Consider the following 16,069-nt stretch of genomic DNA (forward strand, 5'->3'; position numbering starts at 1 on the left):
TGACCCTTGGAAACTTCTGAGCTCCGTTTGCTGTGCTGCCTTTCGTTATTTGTCCTCGTTGTTTGTTTATGTATGGTTTCTAGACGATTTTATGTTAGTTTTGCCCATGAGACGTGAGATTGTTTGGGCCCTCACCCTGATTTGAAGAACTTTTATGATAAGGACTTCTGCCTCTTAAAATTCAAATACCTGGTTTGAGCCTTAAGTTACTGGCCTTCAACCAATTTTAAGTTAAAGTTGTATTGCCCTTAGGGCGGGAGATTGTTTGGGCCTTCAGCGTAATTTAGAAAAATGTTTTAAGATAAGGCCTTCGGCCTTTTAAATTAAAATTCCTGTTTTTGAGTAATAAGTTACTGGCGTTCAGCGGGTTTTAAATTAAAATTGTTTTGCTCTTGAGGCGTGAGATTGTTTTGGCCTTCAGCCACACTTACAGAAATGTTTTAAGATAAGGTTTGCTGTCTTTTAAATTCAAATTCCTCCTTTTGAGTCTTAAGTTATTTGCGTTCAGCCGGTTTTAAATTAAAGTTGTTTTGCCCTTGAGGGGTGAAATTTAATGGCGCATTTAGCCGGGAATTAAGTTCTGAAATTAATGTTTTGTTTGCTCTGCTTTCAATGTTTTCTTTACTCTTGTAATGTTTGTCAAGTAAATAAAGTAGTATGTTCAAGCGCAACTGACAGACACTCATTTTGGCCCCTTCCTACAAATTAACACTGGACTCGCATTCGGGAGGACAACGGTTCAATCCCGTCTCCGGCCATCCTGATTTAGGTTTTCCGTGATTTCCCTAAATCATTTCAGGCAAATTCCGGGATGGTTCCTTTGAAAGGGTACGGCCGATTTCCTTCCCCATCCTTCCCTAACCCGAGCTTGCGCTCCGTCTCTCATGACCTCGTTTTCGACGGGACGTTAAACAACACTAACCTAACCTAACCTACAAATTAAACCATCTGTCCTGTCTTGCGGGTATTCCAGGGGATCTCACCGAGTAACATCTCAAAGTCTTGCAATACAACAAGGCAAGTTATGCACATTATCTAATCTGAGCAACCTTTACTGTCTGTCCGCTATCTCTCCATCTACATCGTACTGCGCAAGCATCTTCATGATATGTGGCGGAGGGTATTTCTGGTACACTAACTGATCCCCCCACCCCCCACCCTACCCTACCCTGTTCCACTCGCGAATGGCGCGTGGGAAGTGTGACTGTCGGTAAGTCCCTCCACTGGCTGTAATTTTTCAAATTTTCTCCTACTAGTCATTACACAAGATGTACCTGGATGGAAGTAATATGTTGTCCTACTCTTCCTGGAAGGTGGTTTCTCGAAATTTCAATGGTAAACCTCTTCGTGATGCATAACACGTGTCTTGACATTCCCCACTAGAGTTTGTCGAACAGCGTTCTCGCGTCGGATAAACGATCCTGTGAGGAAATGTGCCGCTCTAAGACGGATTTCTCTCGTCTCTTCTATCAGTCCTACCTGGTAAGGACCCCGTAATGGAGAACAGTATTTAAATTGATCGAACAAGCGTCTAATAATTCACTTCCTTCGTTGATGAGTTACATTTCCTTAAGACTCTTCCAATAAATCTCAGTCTACCAACTGATTTTCCTGCTATTTGTCTTATGTGATGATTCCACTGCAGGTCACTCTAAAAGGTTAGTCGTATATATTTTGGTATAGATACTGTTTCCAGGAATTTGTCTTCAACAGTGTAGTTGTGCAGTAGTGGCTTTCTTGCGTGTGGGAAAGATGTTACATTTATTTACGTCCAGGGTCAACTCCGAGTGCCTACACCATTCATCAGTCAACTGCAGGTCATTCTGCAAAACGATACTGTCTCCCGGCATTGATGATCTGTTAGGATCAACCGCTTCATCTGCGAACAGTCTTATAGAACATCCGACACTTTGTAATAAATCATTTATATACGTTGTAAACATTAACAGTGACATCACACTTCCAAGGGCTATTCCGGAAATTACCTTATCATCTGTCGATTTTGTTTCATTATCCATCTTCAAGGAAGACTTAAATTCATTAATAAGTCTCGTGCGATACTCGATACGCTCGTATCTTTCTCGCCAAACGGCAGTGCGTCCACCCTCCTAATGTATATAAAATCACGAGTGAAATTAATTCATATCGTAACACCATTGTTAGCACGAAAAATTGTAATACCGTCATTATCCGCAAAATCTAGTAATACCATTACTAGGCACAGAAAATCCTAAACCACTAAGTGACTTAACTCGTACCTGGAGAATTAGGTATCACACAAAGAAGTTTAGATATCGCGTTACACCGTCAGAAAAAATTTTACTGGTCGTTTGAATATGTGCATTGTGATTGCACTTTAATGGCAATTATGTTTCTTTAGGCAGACGTTCTGATGATGGACTCCATGCAAAACGAGATACAGCAGTGACATAGGACGTGCTCCGAGCTTACAACAGGTAGTTGTGACAGAAGTGTTTGATTGTGTTAAGTTTCGTACCAAGGCCCTGAAGATGAGCTCTTTTTTCTGCGTAATCAACAGCGTATATAATTAATATCAATAAAAGCAGCTGAAAATATCTTCTCTTGGCATTATACAGAAAATTATGGACGAAAGAAGATCTTCTTGTAGGTGACTGAGGCGTGATAGTGAATAGAAAGATAGGAGCGGTGACAGGGCGGATCCGCAGTGCATTCTTGCTATTGGACGGAAAGTATAAGCAGGTTGTTATAACCTCACTAGAAATATACACTTGTGCTACTCGAAGACTGATCCGGAATAGTACAGTGTAGGCGAGTTGAGACGGGTACCTGGTAAGGCATCTTCTGAAGTGCAAATTCTGCATTCCGAATTCTATAAGAAGGTAGTGTCGTCTCAAGTGACCTTTCAAACAGCTCTGCCCGGAATAAGAGCTTAATTTATATTACCGGATTCAACCGGTAGTCGCGTGGAGCAGTTATTCTCTTTTAAAACAAATTGCTTCCGAGTACTATTGTTCCTTCAGTGCCTCCGAGGGTCAGCGATAATTCTTCGTCCTACTGAGTTTACTGGGTCAGAGTGACCTGGAAGCTAAACGAGTGAAGAGGTGCCGCTAGCGAGACCCCGCCCTAGGGCGAGCGGTGCCTGCGATTAACTACTCTCCCTACCCGCGTTTCCTTTCTCGTCAGTCTCGAGGCATAAATCACAGAGCTTACAATTCTTCTCCACAGTGCTGCATAATCAAAGAGGAAAGAGGAATCGCGCTTGGTAGCAGCAACCATTTCTCGGAATATCTCCGTATTTAATGGGCCTTACACAGAGTATATTGACAATTTTTACTTATCGATCGTTTGACAGCAACTGAATAAAACACAATTTTAGTACCACACGCGTTTGCCCTTTATTGTCTGCAAGACATCCTCAGTGGCCTGGAATATGTACATATGTTTGCTATTTAATCTACATTTTGGTCACTGTACCTAAAGGTTATAAACACTTCTGGTGGTTGGTTTTTCCTATTAAGTAGTAATGTTTTGAATTGTATTTACGGGTTGGGTGGACGATTTCCTACATACTAGGCTCCTGTTGCATTTTTGGTGTTGTTCTTTTTCTTATAAATGCCTATTTGCTGTTTTTTCACACATTTCACAGCACTATGAACTGAACACTTGTTTCGATGCAATATTTTGGTTTCTGTTTCACACTGTCAGATGTTCTTGCCAAAGATCGAATGTTATTCACAAACTTTTGAGTGTAATGAAACTTCCTGGCACATTAAAACTGTGTGCCCGAGCGAGACTCGAACTCGGGACCTTTTCCTTTCGCGGGCAAGTTCTCTACCATCTGAGCTATCGAAGCACGACTCACGCCCGGTACTCGGTGTAAATTTTGAAGTATGTGTGATCTGCTCGTGTATGCATTCGTGTGATATATAAATATAGGGTGTTACAAAAAGGTACGGCCAAACCTTCAGGAAACATTCCTCACACACAAAGAAAGAAAATATGTTATGTGGACATGTGTCCGGAAACGCTTACTTTCCATGTTAGAGCTCATTTTATTACTTCTCTTCAAATCACATTAATCAAGGAGTGGAAACACACAGCAACAGAACGTACCAGCGTGACTTCAAATACCTTGTCACAAAAAATGTTACAAATATCCTCCGTTAGCGAGGATACATCCATCCACCCTCCGTCGCTTGGAATCCCTGATGCGCTGATGCAGCCATGGAGAATGGCGTATTGTATCACACCCGTCCACAATACAAGCACGAAGAGTCTCTACATTTGGTACCGGGGTTGCGTAGACAAGAGCTTGCAAATGCTCCCATAAATGAAAGTCAAGAGGGTTGGGGTCAGGAGAGAGTGGAGGCCACGGAATTGGTCCGCCTCTACCATTCCATCGGTCACTGAACCTGTTGTTAAGTAGCGTACGAACACTTAGAATGAAATGTGCAGGAACTCCATCGTGCTTGAACCACATGTTGTGTCGTACTTGTAAAGGCACATGTTTTAGCAGCACAGGTAGAGTATCCCGTACGAAATCATGGCGGTGAATCGAGGAGGTACAGTACATACTGACGAAACTAAATGAGCTCTAACATAGAAATTAAGCGTTTCCGGACACATGTCCACGTAACACCTTTTCTTTATTTGTGTGTGTGGAATGTGTCCTGAAAGTTTGCCCGTACCTTTTTGTAACACCCTATAATATATATTGTTGTGGTCTTCAGTCCTGAGACTGATTTGATGCAGCTCTCCATGCTACTCTATCCTGTGCAAGCTTCTTCATCTCCCAGTACCTACTGCAACCTACATCCTTCTGAATCTGCTTAGTGTAGTCATCTCTTGGTCTCCCTCTACGATTTTTACCCTCCGCGCTGCCCTCCAATGCTAAATTTGTGATCCCTTGATGCCTCAAAACATGTCCTACCAACCGATCCCTTCTTCTAGTCAAGTTGTGCCACAAACGTCTCTTCTCCCCAATCCTATTGAATACCTCCTCATTAGTTACGTGATCTATCCACCTTTTCTTCAGCATTCTTCTGTAACACCACATTTCGAAAGCTTCTATTCTCTTCTTGTCCAAACTATTTATCGTCCATGTTTCACTTCCATACATGGCTACACTCCATACAAATACTTTCAGAAACAACTTCCTGATACATAAATCTATACTCGATGTTAACAAATTTCTCTTCTTCAGAAACGCTTTCCTTGCCATTGTCAGTCTACGTTTTATATCCTCTCTACTTCGACCATCATCAGTTATTTTACTTCCTAAATTGCAAAACTCCTTTGCTACTTTAAGTGTCTCATTTCCTAATCTAATTCCCTCAGCATCACCCGATTTAATTTGACTACATTCCATTATCTTCGTTTTGCTTTTGTTGATGTTCATCTTATATCCTCCTTTCAAGACACTGTCCATTCCGTTCAACTGCTCTTTCAGGTCCTTTGCTGTCTCTGACAGAATTACAATGTCATCGGCGAACGTAAATTTTTTACTTCTTCCCCATGAATTTTAATACCTACTCCGAATTTTTCTTTTGTTTCCTTTACTGCTTGGTCAGTATACAGATTGAATAACATCGGGGAGAGGTTACAACCCTGTCTCACTCCTTACCGAACCACTCCTTCCTTTTCATCCCCCTCGACTCTTACGACTGCCATCTGGTTTCTGTACAAATTGTAAATAGCGTTTCGCTCCCTGTATTTTACCCCTGCCACCTTCAGAATTTGAAAGAGAGTATTCTAGTCAACATTGTCAAAAGCCTTCTCCAAGTCTACAAATGCTAGAAATATATATATATATATATATATATATATATATATATATATATATATATATATATATATATATGTGTGTGTGTGTGTGTGTGTGTGTGTGTGTGTGTTGGGCTGTATTTGTTTGGGAACAACATTAGATCTTTGGCAAGAACATTATTAAATAAATAAATAAAAAATAAAATAAAATAAAATATAAATTATTAGTTATATATGATAGTGATTGGTTGTAATTAATATTTGCTTATGTGGAACGTGGACGTTTAATTATTTGGTATCAGACGCTTAACAATGCCTTTTTCGTAAATGCAATGTTATTCGTAGTTGACCATGAAATAAGACTCAAATAATCGGACATCGTGTTTAAATCGTTTCCAAAGACTGCTGCGGTAGGTGCGGACTCAAAATCTAGATCTCAATATTAGAATAATTTGCCAGCCATGTCAATACGTCATACAGAGGTGACTGTCTACTAAGCATAAAAAAAGTTTACACAGTTAGTTAAATCAGATATATTCAACGAATAAGCCTACAGTTACCTGATTCTACTTACTTGCATAAATATTAATTCTTTACAGAATCTAGTGCCCCTGTAAGATTGCAACTCGCAGTGTTCTTATATAACATCAAATATCGCGTTAATAATATATACGTGCTTGCCGCACCAGTTATTCTACTCGACCTCCTTCTTCTTAAAGAAACATAAGAGTGTCCTTATTGTATATTGTCAGAGATTAATTATTTAATTAAGAACTTGCGTTTCCGAGGAAACTGACGCACGGCATGCAAATCTGCCCTTATAACATCTGATAGTGGGCAAGAGAAGCCAAAACATTGCATCGAAACAAATGTTCAGTTCATTGTTGTTGTTGCTGTTGTGGTCTTCAGTCCTGAGACTGGTTTGGTGCAGCTTTCCATGCTGCTCTATCCTATGCAAGCTTCTTCATCTCCCAGAACTTACTGCAACCTACATCCTTCTGAATCCCCTTAAAGTATTCATCTCTTGGTCTCCTTATACGATTTTTACCCTCCACGCTGCCCACCAATCCTGAATTTGTGATCCCGTGATGCCTTAGAACATGCCCTACCAACCGGTCCCTTCTTCTTTTCAAGTTGTGCCACAAACTCCTCCCTTATTCTATTCAATACCTCCTCATTAGTTATTTGATCTACCCATGTAATCTTCAGCATTGTTCTGTAGCACCCCATTTTCAAAGCTTCTATTCTTTTCCTGTCCAAAATATTTATCGTCCATGTTTCACTTCCATACATGGCTACACTTCATACAAATACTTTCAGAAACGACTTCCTGACACTTAAATCTGTACTCGATGTTAAAACGCAAATTGACATTTATAAGAAGAAGAACAACATAAAAATGCAACAATAGCGTAATATTTAGAAAATCTTCCACTCAACCTGTAAGTATAATTCAAAACATTACTATTTAATAGGAAATACCAACCACCAGAACGGTTTATAACCTATAGGTACAATGACCATAATGTAAATTTTACAGCAAACATATGTACATATTAATGGCCAATTATGATGCCTTGCAGAAAACAAAGGCGAAACGAGTATGGCACTAAAATTGTATTTTATTCAGTTACTGTCAGAAGGTCCATAAGTAGAAATAATCAGTATACCGTAATATTTCTCGCAACTGAGGAAGACAGGACTACAAAAGTTGAAGATCTCAGACAGAGCATTTCGAAATCTTATAAGTATAGGATTGCGATATGCCCAAAGTCTGAGCAAAGGATCTTAGAAAAATTTCATCTTCGTAGGATTAAAATCGAAAGGCCATGGGCATTTCACATTCATTGTAACTGCTACATTAAGTGATGTTGCCTTGCTATTTATCCCAGTCTTACAGTAGACAAGAAAGGGAATGAAATCTGTTTATAGCGTACAATTGCAGTACATTACTTACACTTAAAGGGAAAAAGATCGAAACACCAAGAAGGAGAAGGGCGACATAAACGGAAGTTCGTTGGCGTATTTTTACATGTGAAAGATGATGTCTGTTCAAATTTCGCGCCAGTTGCTTAAGAATAGAACTAGTAGCGCCACTATAAGATTGCAAAGCAGTTCTGCTTTAAATACGCACTGTAGCGATCGTGAGCTTTAGTTACTTTTGAGATTGGACTTGATTAGCTATGTTAGTCAAAAATTCCTTTAAGGGGAGGAAGACGCCATTATCAACACTTCACAGAGTCTACATCTACATCTACATCTACATTCATACTCCGCAAGCCACCTAACAGTGTGTGGCGGAGGGTACCCTGAGTACCTCTATCGGTTCTCCCTTCTATTCCAGTCTCGTATCTTACGTGGAAAGAAGGATTGTCGGTATGTTTCTGTGTGGGCACTAATCTCTCTGATTTTATCCTCATGGTCTCTTCGCTAGATATACGTAGGAGGGAGCAATATACTGCTTGATTCTTCGGTGAAGGTATTTTCTCGAAACTTTAACAAAATCCCGTACCGAGCTACTGAGCGTCTCTCCTGCAGAGTCTTCCACTGGAGTTTATCTATCATCTCCGTAACGCTTTCGCGATTACTAAATGATCCTGTAACGAAGCGCGCTGCTCTCCGTTGGATCTTCTCTATCTCTTCTATCAACCCTATCTGGTGCGGATCCCACACTGCTGAGCAGTATTCAAGCAGTGGGTGCACAAGCGTAGTGTAACCTACTTCCTTTGTTGTCGGATTGCATTTCCTTAGGATTCTTCCAATGAATCTCAGTCTGGCATCTGCTTTACCGACGATCAACTTTATATGATCATTCCATTTTAAATCACTCCTAATGAGTACTCCCAGATAATTTATGGAATTAACTGCTACCAGTTGCTGACCTGCTATTTTATAGCTAAATGATAAGGGGCCTATCTTTCTATGTATTCGCATCACATTACACTTGTCTCCATTGAGATTCAATTGCCATTCCGTGCACCATGCGTCAATTCGCTGCAGATCCTCCTGCATTTCAGTACAATTTTCCATTGTTGCAACCTCTCGATACACCACAGCATCATCTGCAAAAAGCCTCAGTGAACTTCCGATGTCATCCACCAGGTCATTTATGTATATTGTGAATAGCAACGGTCCTATTACACTCCCCTGCGGCACACCTGAAATCACTCTTACTTCGGAAGACTTCTCTCCATTGGGAATGACATGCTGCGTTCTGTAATCTAGGAACTCTTTAATCCAATCACACACTTGATCTGATAGTCCGTATGCTCTTACTTTGTTCATTAAACGACTGTGGGGAACTGTGTCAAACGCCTTGCGGAAGTCAAGAAACACGGCATCTACCTGTGAAGCCGTGTCTAAGGCCCTCTGAGTCTCGTGGACGAATAACGCGAGCTGGGTTTCACACGACCGTCTTTTTCGAAACCCATGCTGATTCCTACAGAGTAGATTTCTAGACTCCAGAAAAGACATTATACTCGAACATAATACGTGTTCCAAAATTCTACAACTGATCGACGTTAGAGATATAGGTCTATAGTTCTGCACATCTGTTCGACGTCCCTTCTTGAAAACGGGGATGACCTGTGCCGTTTTCCAATCCTTTGGAACGCTTCGCTCTTCTAGAGACCTACGGTACACCGCTGCAAGAAGGGGGGCAAGTTCCTTCGCGTACTCTGTGTAAAATCGAACTGGTATCCCATCAGGACCAGCGGCCTTTCCTCTTTTGAGCGATTTTATTTGTTTCTCTATCCCTCTGTCGTCTATTTCGATATCTACCATTTTGTCAACTGTGCGACAATCTAGAGAAGGAAGCACACTGCAGTCTTCCTCTGTGAAACAGCTTTGGAAGAAGACATTTAGAATTTCGGCCTTTAGTCTGTCATCCTCTATTTCAGTACCATTTTGGTCACAGAGTGTCTGGACATTTTGTTTTGATCCACCTACCGCTTTGACATAGGACCAAAATTTCTTAGGATTTTCTGCCAAGTCAGTACATAGAACTTTACTTTCGAATTCATTGAAAGCCTCTCGCATAGCCCTTTTCACACTACATTTCGCTTCGCGTATTTTTTTGTTTGTCTGCAAGGCTTTGGCTATGTTTATGTTTGCTGTGAAGTTCCCTTTGCTTCCGCAGCAGTTTTCTAACTCGGTTGTTGTACCACGGTGGCTCTTTCCCATCTCTTACGATCTTGCTTGGCACATACTCATCTAACGCATATTGTACGATGGTTTTGAACTTTGTCCACTGATCCTCAACACTATCTGTGCTTGAGACAAAACTTTTGTGTTGAGTCGTCAGGTACTCTGTAATCTGCTTTTCGTCACTTTTGCTAAACAGAAATATCTTCCTACCTTTTTTAATATTTCTATTTACGGCTGAAATCATCGATGCAGTAACCGCTTTATGATCGCTGATTCCCTGTTCTGCATTAACTGATTAAAATAGTTCGGGTCTGTTTGTCACCTGAAGGTCTAATATCGCCACGAGTCGGTTCTCCGTTTAACTCCTCAAGGTAGTTTTCAGATAAAGCACTTAAAAATATTTCACTGGATCCTTTGTCCCTGCCACCCGTTATGAACGTTTGAGTCTCCCAGTCTATATCCGGCAAATTAAAATCTCCACCCAGAACTATAACATGGTGGGGAAATCTACTCGAAATATTTTCCAAATTATTCTTCAGGTGCTGAGCCACAACAGCTGCTGAGCCCGGGGGCCTATAGATACATCCAATTAGCATGTCTGAGCCTGCTTTAACCGTGACCTTCACCCAAATCATTTCACAATAGTGAAGTAATAATGCGACGAGAAGCTGGATGTCAATTCTGTGATACTGTAGGAACATTTGGCAGGAATGTAGCCACTGTACATGATTGCTGACAGCATTAGTCACAAGAACGAACGGTCGCAAAGGGTCTGGCTCCAGACCGCCAGGTAGGGGATACTATAGTCTTCGGCGTATGGCTCTGGCTCATCGTACTGTATCTGCAGCAGAAATTGTAACAGCATTTGGCGCTACAGTGACGTTACGAACTGTTAAAAATCGGTTATTTCAAGGACAGCCCGAGCCTGGATCCCTGTAGCGTGCTCTCCAGCGACCCAAAGCCACAGCCATTTACGACTTCAGTGGTGCCAAGTGAAATCTCATTGTAGGGCTAGGTGGAGGTCTGTTGTGCGTTCTGATGAAAGCTGTTTCCGCCTCGGTGCCAGTGATAGCCGGTTAGAAGGAGACCACTCGAGGGTCTGTAACCAACCTGTTTGTGTGCTGCACACATCGGACCTACACTTGGAATTATCGTCTGGAGTCGGACTTCGTATGACAGAAGTAACACTCTCTTGGCTACGCCAAGCATTCTGACTGCAAATTTGTACGTCAGTCAGGTGTTTCGACCTGCTGTGCCGCGGTGAAGAACAGCATTCAAGGGGATGTTTTCCAATAGGATAACGCTCGCCAACATACTGCTGTTGTAACTCAACATTCTCAAGAACAGCTGCCAAGATGAGAAAGTAGATATACTCGGTGTAGCAATGCAGCTCAAATCACCTAATTAAGGCAAGGTCTCAGGTCCAGATTGTATACCAATTAGGTTCCTCTCCGAGTATGCAGTCACAGAAGCTCCATATTTAGCAATTATATACAACCTCGCAGAAAGATCTGTACCTACATGCTAGAAAATTGCTCAAGTCACACCAATACCCAAAAAGCGAAGTGGGAGTAAGGCCTTGAAATACAGGTCAATACCACTAACGTCAATTTTCAGTAGGGTTTTGGTATATATATTGTAGTCGAACATTCTGAAGTACCTGGAAGAAAACGATTTATTGACACATAGTCATCACGGATTCAGAAAATATCCTTCTTGCGAAACACACCTAGCTCTTTATACACATGAAGTAATGAGTGCTATCGACAGGGGATGTCAAGTTGGTCCCTTCCAGAAGGCTTTCAACACCGTTCCTCACAAGCGTCTTCTAAACTGCGTATCTATGAAATATCGACTCAGTTGTGCGGCTGGGTTCGTAATTTCCTGTCAGATAGGTCACAGTTCGTAGTAATAGACGGAAAGCCATCGTGTAAAACGGAAGTAATAACCGACGCTCCCCAAGGAAGTGTGATAGGCCTTCTACTGTTTCTGATCTATATTAACAACATAGGAGACAATCTGAGTAGCGCTCTGAGATTGTTTGCAGATGATGCTGTCATTTATCGTATTGTAAAGTCATCAGATGACCAAAACGAATTGTAAAATGATTTCGATAAGATATCTGTATGGTGCGAAAAGTGACAATTGACCCTAAATAAAGAAATGTGTGAAGTCATTCACATGAGAAGTAAAAGAAATCCGCTAAACTTCGATTACGTTAAAAGTCACGGAACCTGAAGGCTGTAAATTCAACTAAATACTGAGTGATTACAATTACAAATAGCCCGAATTGGAACGATCACATAGGTAATGTTGTGGGTAGACCAAACCGAAGAGTGTGATTCATTGGCAGAACAATGATCTACTAAAGAGACTGTATACACCACCCTTGTTGGCCCTATTCTGGACTATTGCTGTGCAGTGTGGGATCCGCATCAGGTGGGATTGACTGATGCCATGGAGAAAGTGCAAAGAAGGGCAGCTCGTTTTGTACTATCGCGAAATAGGAGAGATAGTGTCGCAGACATGATACGTGAATTGGAGTGGCAACCATTAAAACAAAGGAATTTTTTTTTTTTGCAACTGGGTCTTCTCATCAAATTTCAGTCACCAGTTTTCTCCTCCGATTGCGAAAACATTCTGTTGGCACCCACACACATAAAGAGAAATGATCGTCACGATAAAATAAGAGAAATCAGGGTTTACACAGAAAAATTTAAGTGCTCGTTTATCCCGCGTGCCATTCGCGAGTGGAACGTTAGAGAGACAGCTTGAAGGTGGCTCATCGAACCCTCTGCCAGGCACTTTATTGTTGATAGCAGAGTAATCATGTAGATGTAGACAGTGTGTCGACATGTTACCTTGGCCTACTCGATCACCATACCTGGCTCCAACTGAGCTCATATGGGACATCATCGGACAACAACTTCAGAATCATCCACAAACAGCATTAACTGTTCCTGTATTGATCGACCAAATGCTAGAGTCTTGGAACTCCATCCCACAAACTGACGCCCTACACCTGTACCACATAATGTATCCCCATCTGAAAGCTTGCATTGAACATTCTGGCGTTTACACCGGTTTTAATTCACCAGATTTACACAATTGCTATGGCTTTTCTCGCGCTTACCTTAACCTGTGATTTTACGATGTTGATCGCTTAAAAATGTTACCTAGACAATATATTCCCGAAATGTGATTTCTCTACAACTGATTGTTGCTGAGATTTTTTCCGTTACGGTTTTAATAGCAAACATTCAGTACACGAAAGATAAAATCTGTTACAAATTGTGCAAATAATTTAATCCAGAAATTGACTTCAAAGTATTTATAAAAATATTCGACACCCTTTTAAATGCTAAAGTAAGTGCGAGTCTTAACGAAAATAGTGCTTTTCGATATACTAACTCATATCTGTACTAAATTTGGTACCAATTCTTTCAGGCAATACAGAGCTGGGCTTCACATCTTACCATTTCCTCTCATCTCCAAAACATGCCAGACAATAAACCATAAACCTATAATGTTAATTTCAAATTGCTCCTCTTATTTCGGTGTCTTGCTTAAAGGTTACGCCTTCTTTTCATCACCTGCGCCCCTACTTGAGCTGGGAGAGCATTACATAAATATTTATCTGGATACCAGCAATTTATATACGTCTGAGGTTCGGTTGAAATTGTTCCAAAACTTCCATGGCAATGTTTATTTGTCAGCCAGTTCTCACATGCACACACTCAAGCAGAGATAATACCAAGGTTCTTTCTTCACTGCCCCCTCGACATAAGGTGTAAGCATACCAGTTTTTCAGCCCACTTTACAAGGTGACTCAATAAATCTCAAATATCCTCTAAGATCTCACATAGTGGAAACGAAGGAAAAATGAGAGAAACTCTTGGCTATAGCATATTTTAACATCAAGAGTTAGTTTCAGTATAAACAGGCACTCTCTAGTCATGACGTTTGTATATGAAATTTGGAAAATGGTACTGGTCGCTTATTAATGCATAATTATAACAACTGCGCTTGTTTTCGTGTTGCACAAAGACCGAGTGCAAGTCTTTCTCTTGGACCCCACTTTAGTGACATATGTTTCCCCAATCTACCTCAGATTTCCTACAGTAAAAAGGAAATCTACAGTTTAACGTAGAATTTATGTATAACCACTTGTCGTTCCTGACGGTTCCCCACACTCCACATTAGATCAAAGGCAGTAAAAATTTCTCCGCTCGAGCTGGAATGTGATTCAGCGACTGTTTGGTTTGCCGGCAAGAGCTTTGCCACTAGAACACTAGGCATGACAACGGTAGCATACGGAACTACATATAATGTTAAAAATACGAGAGCGAGTCGGAAGGTAGGTTCCAATAGGTCGCGTAATGGAAACAACAGTTAAAATCTGATGAAAATTTACATTGATGAGTTTGTCAGTGTCTCTAGTATGCTTGTCGATAGCGTTACATCAATCTTTTCAGCTGTGAGCACACAGTGAGCAGGCAAAGATGCCTAGGACAATAGCGTCTCCCGCAAACTATGTGTGCCTGCTGTGAGGTTTCGCCTGATTTCGTGCAACCCCACATAACGTGCCTGTGATGCATTTCCTTATTCTCTTGGCCATACACTCCAGGCGCAACGAGAGCGCCCCTGCAGCGTTTTCAATAGAAAGTGGTTATCATACACCCCACACTTGGCTCCCTCCGATGTTCATTTCAGCTCACATGAAAGCCTGGCTATGAAGACAACACAGGCGACGAACTGCAAACCAGGGTCGAGAAGTGACAGAGAGCAGAGGGAGCTGTTTTCTATGACGAGCTTAGTGGAAGTTTAGTACAACTGTACAACAAATGTCCAAGTCGCAGTGGCGACTATGTGGAGAAGTAGCAGAAAAGTGTAGCAAACAAAGTATTTATGATTTTCACTGTGGATTCCATTTCCCAAGGAGGACGACGGTTCAATACTGCGTCTGGCCATCCTGATTTAGATTTTCTGTGATTTCCCTCAGGCACTCCAGGCAAATGCCGGGATGGTTCATCTGAAAGGGCACGGCCGACTTCCTTCCCCGTCCTTCCCTAATCTGATGAGACCGATGACCTCGCTGTCTGGTCTCCTTCCCCAAACAACCCAACCAATCCATTCCACGTCCTTCCCTAATCCGATGAGACCGATGACCTCGCTGTCTGATCTCCTTCCCCAAACAACCCAACCCATCCATTCCCCAACCGATCGGATTCTGTAAAGCCCTTGTAGTTGCCATGGCCCAGTTCTGACAAAGCTATTCTGAGACATCTCCCTCGGTTGTAAGGCAAGGAGAGACATAGGAAGACGTTCCAAAATGTTGCAGATTGGAATTCGGTCTCACAACTAGCTCACGTAATAGATGAAGTCCCTTATTCTAAGGTGGGTCATTATTCCAACGAACTGTCCTATCTAGAGGATGGAAATTACAAGGAACATACGTGATTTAGGTTCATATCTGACAATACATGGTAAATTAACAATCATAAAAATATCGATTATACGAACATAAATATATCGTTTGGGCACCAATCTGTTACCTGTGGCATGCAAATAGAGTGAACAGTGACGGTGACAAAATCTCGATGGGAAACAGGGCGGAAATAGAGTGAGAGTGGCGTACCTTGCGAGGCTCCTGGGAGCCCGGGGGCGGCAGTTGTCGCGGGGGCGGGAGCCGGGGCGGGCGGGGAGAGGCCCACCCCCACCCCCCTGCGGTCTACGGCGGCCGCGCTGCCCGCCGGGGCGCCGTCTACGGCCGCGTCTTGACGCACTGGCCACTGCGTGGGAGGAGACGCGAGTCTCTCTGTGAACAAAACACGCACGTTCAGCTACAGAGAGCAGCACCATCTGCGCTGTATTCGAGAGGAGTACAGGGCCTGTCTCTCCTTTACTTACACACGTAAAATATTCCCTCTACCCAGTACACGAAATTTTCTTAGCACGTGATTTACCGGGGAAAGTGAGACATCAAGTTGGAAAAGGAAATACTTTTGTGAAAGATTCAAAACACAGTTTAGAAATTCATACACGGTGAAGATAACCACGAGTGACATACGCATAATTTCGACTTGAGTATTTATTTACTAACATAAAATAGCAGATACTATGGACAGAATGTTCCTCCAGATTTGTATGACTTGATCGAATAACATCTGCGATCGAG

General features: G+C 41.8%; 1 protein-coding gene across 2 annotated transcripts in view; it reads right to left on the reverse strand.

Moving 5' to 3' along the window:
- Nucleotides 1–16,069, reverse strand: part of LOC126284182 (lachesin-like) — a 1,090,923-nt gene that overhangs the window by 28,830 nt on the left and 1,046,024 nt on the right. Inside the window, exon 8 of one of the 2 annotated variants that reach the window (XM_049982929.1) lies at nucleotides 15,530–15,709. The exons of the other annotated variant lie outside the window; for it this stretch is intronic. Within the exon in view, the coding sequence (XP_049838886.1) occupies nucleotides 15,530–15,709 (180 nt within the window). The remainder of the gene's footprint in view (nucleotides 1–15,529; nucleotides 15,710–16,069) is intronic. 2 annotated transcript variants of the gene reach the window in all.

The sequence above is a fragment of the Schistocerca gregaria genome, chromosome 1 (genome assembly GCF_023897955.1).
Source record: "Schistocerca gregaria isolate iqSchGreg1 chromosome 1, iqSchGreg1.2, whole genome shotgun sequence".
NCBI lineage: Eukaryota > Metazoa > Arthropoda > Insecta > Orthoptera > Acrididae > Schistocerca > Schistocerca gregaria.